Raw genomic sequence first — 8,489 nt, 5'->3', positions numbered from 1 at the left:
GATATTATATAAATAGGGTCACGTGTTTACAATTCCTTTACTTTTTATATTAAAAGATAATTTTATTTCTTTTTTACACATCACTAGCTACATACATTTTTTATCTAGAAATTCTAAGTAACTGAGAAAATCTTAGTATTGTCATTTATATAATAAAATATAAAACCTGTGTTATTATGTGTAGGGTCTGTTTAAGCTGCTATACCGCATTTTAAAAGGCCTATTAAGGTAATATGAAGTTTGAAGAGTCGATGGCGCAATAGGTTGAAGCGTTGACTCTCACCACTGAGCCCCCAGTTGTGGTCATCTGGAAGGCAGTGACAAATTGGCTTCGAAAAAACTTTAGGTCATAAATAGAGCAAGGCGATAGTTAAAGCCTCTTCTAACGCTCTCAAAAACATAGGTCCAGCCAGATATTGAGTATTATACTCTCGTCTCTGGTGTGGTGCACCCCGCTATCAGCTCGAACTGACATCATATGAAAAAAGCGACTAGTGCGAGTTGGACTCGCCCATGAAGGGTTCCGCAGCAGCAAGTAGCATAATATAAAAGTTAAAAATAATAACAAATAAAACTAAAATTATATTAAATTAATTAAATGGAAAAGGCAAAAAATCCTTTCTCAAAATCATACAGTGCAATGAGCTCTCATCATTTATACGTATTAAAAAAACTACTCACTAGATCTCGTCTCTCACGCAAACTATTCAGTTTAGAAAAAAAATGATATTAGGAATCTCAATATAATTTTTGAAGACTTACCCATAGATACGTATGGGTTTGATGAAAAAAAAATTTAGAGTTTCAGTTCTAAGTATGGAGAACCCCCAAAATTTATTGTTTTTTTTTTCTAGTTTTGTGTGAAAATGTTAATGCGGTTACAGAATACATCTATTTACCAAGTTTTAACAATATAGTTCTTATAGTTTTGGAAAAAGTGGCTGTGACATACACGGACAGTTCCGTTTTTTGCCATTTGCCTACGGAACTCTAAAGAGAAGTCAGAATCTAACAAATTTCAGTAATATACACATAGCTAGATAATATAATAGCTGTTAATGATGTAAGTGTGCAAATAAATTTCCTAGCGGATATACATATATCTACGTACGTACTGCGACGAATATTTTTAACATGAGCAACAAAGGATTCAACCAACAATGGTCATCTTCTCGTTCGCACAGATTATAATACAAAGACTGGCCCAACAATAGAACGTTTTCGCGATTGAGCCGACGAGACGACGCTACGTCCTGTTGTCGTCGTCCATTTCCATTCCACAGATATGCTTTATGGCTTCCTTATCATTATTTACCTTATATATCAATATTGAGGATTAATGTATTTCTAATCATGGGAGAGGTATTTTGGTCTGAACAACAATGCTCTTGAATAAATACAAATAAGTTTTACCTATGTTCTATATTACCTTTGAAAGTTTGGAGATTTTTTTTTTAAGATAGTAAGGAACGAGACGAGCAGGACGTTCAGCTGATGGTAATTGATAAGCCCTGCCGATTACAATGCAGTGCCGCTCAGGATTCTTGAAAAACCCAAAAATTCTGAGCGGCACTACAATTGCGCTCGTCAACTTGAGAAATTAGATGTTACGTCTCATTTGCCCAGTAACTCCACTAGCTACGGCGCCCTTCAGACCGAAACACAGTAATGTTTATGCATTACCTACTGCTTAGCGGCAGAAATAGGCGCCGTTGTTGTACCCATGATCTAGGCGGCATCCTATGCAAAGGAGAATCCCACTAGTAAATTTGCACATTCACTCAATGAATATACAACTCTCCAACGAGAGTGTAAGTTTTACTTTAGCAGATTCGCATCAAACTAAGAATTAGCAGCATAGTTTGATGTTAGCATATAAAAAATATTGACCCATTTGCATCAAATCGGTAAAACAAAAAAAGCTTGTAAAATTGGTGCTTCATATTTTTACTGACTTATGGAGAAGCAACCATTAATGCTTGCTTTACAATGCAAATGGTGAAACGGTGCAGATATTAAAGTATTTTGAGGCGAATTGCAAGCGACATCGCAGCATTTTACAGGTTCCTCCGATCCCGTCGAGCAATAACAGCGGATGTCTGGAATTATATTGAACATTATACAATGATGGCGAAACTCGCAGTGAGATATCACTGACTCCTCAACTGAACTTCACTATTATTGCAAAATGTAATAAATATATTTTACCCGAATATTATTTGAATTTTATGCTCTTCGGAAATACAAACCTGAAACAAGCTAAATATAATATTAAGTACTCACTTATACATTTCCAGACGAGGATTTTTTTTTGGAAATGGATTGGAAAATGTTAATGCAGCAACAAACAATGAATTCAAGCACTTTTTTTATGGAAAAGAGGACAAGGACAAGCGAGTGTAAGGGTCACCTGGTGTTAAGTGATCACCGCCGCCCACATTCTCTTGGAACACCAGAGGAATCACAGAAGCGTTGCCGGCCTTTAAGGAAGATGTACGCGCTTTTTTTGAAAGTACCCATGTCATATCGTCACGGAAACACCGCACAAGGAAGCTTATTCTACATCTTTGTACTACTTGGTAGAAACCTTGAAGACCGCACGAGGGTTGATATCCTTATTTTTGGCATGTCGTGCGAAGGTGGAATTCGACGGCAGGAATCAGGCGAAACAGCTCTTCGGAACACTCTCCGTGGTAAATGCGTCAGAAGACACACAATAAAGCGACGTCTCTACGCAACGCCAAGTGATCCAGCCGTTCACAGCTGTGCATATTATGACATATACGATGATTTAGATTTATAAAGTTTATTCTTTATTACTTTTTATGAACTATTTGATATTATTTAAAAACGATTTAATAATTGGATGCAGCACCTAAAAAACAAATTTCTTATGTATATTACAACCATTGTAAAATACTCTATTTAATTGAAAAGAGTGGCCGTTGAGTTTCTTGTCACGAGCTCTATATTTCCGAACATATGGTAGCCTAATTGAATAATGTTTATTTGACTTTGACTTAGGTACTTACCTAAGTAATTCACGCAAAACCCGTGGCCGTGTCGACGATACAGGCTCACGCCGTTTTTTTTAAATTGCCCATTCAACTGTTCTATAAAATTCATAAACAACTTTTAAGAGTTTGGTTGTCGTACTTGAGTAGTTGGTGAGAAATCAAAAATCTTTTTTACGTGTACCTGAGTGAATTTTCTGCATAACTACTGCATAGATTTCATCATAAGATTACTTGGATTTTATTTATACCTATATGGAGATAATTTTGGAAGCATAAAGCTACACTTTCAAATGAGTCTTATAGATTTCCGCGCTAACTACCCTAAGAAATGCCATAGGCTTGGACATCTTGTTTTGAAGTCGGTTTAACAGCGGTAATATTTTATTTAGGTACTTATATACTTATAAACTAAAACAATTACATAAGTACATGTTCTTTTATTTCTTAAAGAAACTTATATTCTACAAAAAATATAAATTAAATGTATTGATATAACTCTTAATAATTTAATTTTATACTTTTAATACAAAGGTAGTAATATTTTACCAATCCAAAAACACGGAACGCGTATAGTATTTCAAAACGCAATACGTCACAGGTTCTTATTCAGTTAGTTACAGGTTCAGTTATACGACCTTTAAACAATTTCCCCCCACCTGCAGGTCCACCCACTGAATGTGAGAAGTTTTTTAAGTGTTTATCTTAACATATATGTGCACAAGATCTAATAGTTAACCTTTTAAAGAAAATAGCGAATGCTGCCTTTACTTATTGTAAGGATTTCCATGTTTTAATCTTTGAGATGTTGCTAATCGCCAAATTCATTGATTATTTACTGCTTACATTAATATTTGTAGTCATTGGTGGGTATTTGTTGGGACACATATTGCTAAATGGAGAGGGCTATGCTCGAAGTTTCCCTGCGAGATCGAATCAGAAATGAGGAGATCCGTAGAACCAAAGTTACCGACATAGCCTAAATAAATGAGAAACTAAAGTGGCAGTGGGCAGGGCACATAGATCAACGGAGAGATGGTCGGAGATCTATGGGGAAGGCCTTTATCCAGCAGTGGATGGCTTCCAGCTATTCCTTAATGAAAGTGTACCTGAATTCCTAAAATATCCTTAAAAAACTTTTATGCACACATATTAGCTAACTCTTGAGGTGTTTGTTGCAGCATAAGGCACTAATGGCATAATATCACTCTTTACAGCAGATACAATAGACAGCAAGACACAAAAAAATAACACATTGACCCATTCCATTGCTACAATAAACTTATTCTGTGTTATTAATAAATGCAATACAAAGTAATTAAAAATTTAATACTCTTGTGTTTATTTACCTTTGTCACAACAAAACCACATGACAGGGGGAAATAATTTTAAATTTGGAGTAACTTTACATTGCATTTCTTAATAAAACAGATTGTGCTTTATTTTGACTTAAGAATTACATATTGATGACATATTAATATTATATAGCAATAAAATTACCATGACAAAATTTTCATAGAATAACTATGACTAATTACTTGACCATACAGGATTATTGTGATGAATGCCACACCACATTAAGTAGATTAAACATCTAACTAAAAACTACCTACAGTGTAGACAAAACTTAGAAAAATGGTGCTGTTTAGGGCAAACCGCTTTTAAACAGGAAATTTATTAATTTCAATTTTTTTTTTTCAAATAACTCAACTTGACCAAAGACATTCATATTTGGGTTATTTAGTCTTGATAATGGAACACAAATCAGAGTTGAAATATTTCTTTTAATTGATCTGTTCTTTAATATAAGGTAAATTTATAATAATATCAAGTTTGACCTCAATAGTTTATATTGCGGTTAGAAATCTTAATATTAAAGAAAATAAATAATTACTATTATTTCCAGCATTATCAAACACAATCAGACATAAAAAAAAAACAATATAAAGACCGGAAAATCTCTTTAAACAAAGCAATAAGTTTTTGCAAGCCCTACTGCTGTTATACTTTCCTGGTTTATTCCATGCGGCATCAACCATTTCTTAAAAGCTCTCCTATTCTATGTACTTGATAGAGTCAAGTTAATTTATTAAATTTAATCATAGTCTTAAACTCAGTTGTGACATTGATAATTGAATAATTAATATAATAATAATATTAATTATAATGAGAATTTTTTAAATAATTATAATATAAATAATCATAAAGTTAGTGATGCAACTACAATAATTCCATATTTTTATCTATTTAAAGAATTAGCATGTCTAACCGCCAGTTGCAAAAGCATTCTTAAAGTTAATATTTCATTAAATATAATATTGTCACTTTCTTTTTCATTTTGACAGTAAAAGATAGCATGTTATATAACGAAATAATAACTTTAAATATGCTTTCTGCTACTATTGGTTAGTAGCAGATTGTTGGTATAAATAATTGGATGATAGAACCTTTTATTCATACAATTGTTTACCTTACCTATGTCAACCTATGAGAAACAAATGTGTGTGTTATAATTTTATTTTATATATTATAGTTTCCATGTTATATAAAACATGCAAAGAATATTAATGCTTTTTTAAAGATCGTTGATTTCTCTGAAATACATAAACCTGTGATTCTTCTGGTGGTGAGAGGGGTGGTGGTGATCACTATCAGGTAAGGTTTCATGAAAAAAAAAATACCCTAACACTTTGTATGATAGAATGAATTAAAACAAATAAACCAACACATATGTTTCTACAAGTGGTAACTAAAACTGGGTACAATGAGACAATCATCAGACTAAAAGACTTACTGGTACAACTATTTATAACATCATACCATTGACACCATAGGTCACATTTGTTCTAACATTGGACTTCTGAGACCAGGGGCATAAGCCCAATCTCAGCAGTCCAATGTATGTTAAGTACAAATTATTTTATCCATTTTTAAGTAAAAATTAGGCATAAGAAGACTTAATAAATTGCAGTAACTAATATTTATTTACTTTTTGTCATCTTTGAAGAAGTTTTCTTGGTCCCATTTTTTTTACGTCTTTTCCTGCTAATATGACCGTCAGAACTAGAACTATCACTACTTGATGTACTACTGGAAGAGCTGCTTGTTGAGGAGCTACTACTGCTTGAAGTAGAATATTTTCGTTTCTTTTTAACTATTTTCTTTCTTTTTCTATCTGATTCACTTGAAGAACTAGAGTCACTAGAACTTGTTGATGAACTAGATTCTGATGATGATGATGAGCTTGGTGATGATCTTTGCTTTCCAGATTTTTTCTTGTTTTTCAAATTTTCTTTTAATTTATGTTTATTTTTCTTACATTTATTTTGTAAATTCTCCTTTTCATTTTTAGTCTGTAAAGTTGGAGATGGAGTTTTTGGCTCATCACAACCATTACCTTTATGAGCCGATTTTCTGCTTTTTTCTCTTTCATGCCTTGAACTGTGACTATGGTAATCTTTTCTTATTTTAGATCTATCATGTATTTCTCTCTCATTAGATGGGTTTGTTTGTTTTCTTGATGGAGACTGGCTTTTAATGTTTTTTATTGGTGATCTACTACGGTGCTCATTTTTATTTCTATAAGAATTAATATGTTGCCCATTCTTGTGAGACTTTTCTCTATCAGGTTCTAATGCTGTTTTATATGATTTATTCTGAGATTGACTTGTTCTAGAATGACTATTGCTGCTCTGTCTCAATTGGTCTTTGGATTTCTTATCAAAATTTCTATCTATTCTATTTTCATAATGGTCTCTTCTGTCATGTCTGTGGTCACGACTATGAGAGTCTGTTTTATATTTTCTGTCTTCACGGGCTCTTCTATCTGTCTCTCTGCTGGAATATTTTTCTGATATGACTTCATCTTGAGAGTCATCTAAATATTGAACACCTCTACCCTTACCCAACCATCTCATTTTGGATACTGATTGTGAAAAGTCTACATGAATTCTTCTATCATCAATTAATACATTGTCCATTTTCAAATATGCATCTTCACAAAACTTTTTATCTGCAAATTCAATGAATGCATATTGCAAAGAATTACCAGTCTTTTTATCTCTTATAACTTCACAACTAACAATTTTCCCAAATCTACTGAATATAATTTCTAAATCATCATCAGATGTGACTGGATTCAATTTACAAACAAATAAAACATTTTCAGGTGGGGCTATATCAGCATCAGGTAAATCTCCAACAATTTCTAATATAGTGGCACGAGCTTTTGCTTCCTTTTCTTCTATCATTTCTTGTAACTCTTCAGCTGTTTTGCCTTCAGTTTCATCTATTTCTTCATCAGGAGCAATTCTTCCACCTTTTAGCCTCTCTGCATTTGGTGATGGTGATCTAGAAGGTGCTATCAATCCAGGTGGGTCATTGAAAGGGTCATTCAGGATGACTGTATGGGTAATGCGCACATCTCGATAGGGTCGATGATTTTCATCACAAATTACTTCATTGAATTTGTTTAAAACATCATGCCCTTCTGAAACTTCACCAATAACACAATGAGTGCCATCTAGTGAGTCTAAATCAGGAGCTAGCGTAAGAAAGAACTGAGAACCTACCATCATATCATCCGTGCAAACCATTGACAACAAACCAGCATCAGAATGCCTTATTTTTGGCCTTTTTTCTCCAGAAAAATATCTCTTTTGTGGGCCTTCTAAAATACCCCAGATAGATTCTCCCTTAGAGCCATCGCCCGAAGGGTCTCCTGTTTGTGCTATAAAACCACTTCGTATCGTATGAAATAAGTTGTAATTGTAATATTTCATTTTGCACAACTTTAAAAAGTTCAGACATGTTGCAGGCCTTTGTTCCAGATACAAGTCAACAGTAATATCACCAAGAGTTGTTTCAATAACCACAGACATAGTTTAAATAATTGTTCACTCAATAAACATGAAATAAAAACGACACATCACAATATTTTCGTATCTTAAATAACCTAAAATTTCAAATTATCGATCTCTCTTTAGCGTTATGCAAACAGCTGTCATTTGTCACTGTCAACAACACTTGTCAGTTTTGGCACCAAGTCACTCGTGACTCGGAGCATTCAGAATTATTTGAGTTCAGCATTCTGAATTGCTCTGAGCCAAGTCACATTCTACAAACCACAAATAGGTACTATTCTTTTTCAGTCAAAATTCAAATGTTTTAACATAATGTGTCTGCACATTTTTGTGGTTGCTGAAATAACTTAAAACTTGCTTATGCTACAAGATATAACTGGAGTCATGCGCCAAAGGGAATTAAAAATAATATTGTTCTTAATCAAGTAAATGAAAATTTTACAGAGGTCTAGTTTAAGTTTTGAAACTACCATTACAACAATGTTGGTTGCAAATTTGCTATTTATGCAAAATACAAACCTTAGTTTATTTTACACTGCCATCTAGTTTGTTTAAAAGACATCATGCCCAATATCATATTATTTTGTGCTTAGCATGGGCGTGTTATTAATGT

The 8,489-nt window shown here is 33.3% G+C and overlaps 1 protein-coding gene across 1 annotated transcript; it reads right to left on the bottom strand.

The window, feature by feature from the left end:
* Positions 1-3,439: 3,439 nt before the first annotated feature.
* On the bottom strand, positions 3,440-7,994 carry LOC126977470 (peptidyl-prolyl cis-trans isomerase sig-7). The gene has a single exon (XM_050826302.1). It carries the CDS (start codon positions 7,892-7,894, stop codon positions 5,996-5,998), a length of 1,899 nt encoding a protein of 632 aa, XP_050682259.1. The 5' UTR covers positions 7,895-7,994; the 3' UTR covers positions 3,440-5,995.
* Between the last annotated feature and the right edge of the window lie 495 nt (positions 7,995-8,489).

The sequence above is a fragment of the Leptidea sinapis genome, chromosome 45 (assembly GCF_905404315.1).
Source record: "Leptidea sinapis chromosome 45, ilLepSina1.1, whole genome shotgun sequence".
NCBI lineage: Eukaryota > Metazoa > Arthropoda > Insecta > Lepidoptera > Pieridae > Leptidea > Leptidea sinapis.
Note: the sequence above shows the minus strand (reverse complement) of the source record. Positions and strands in the feature narration are given on the sequence as shown.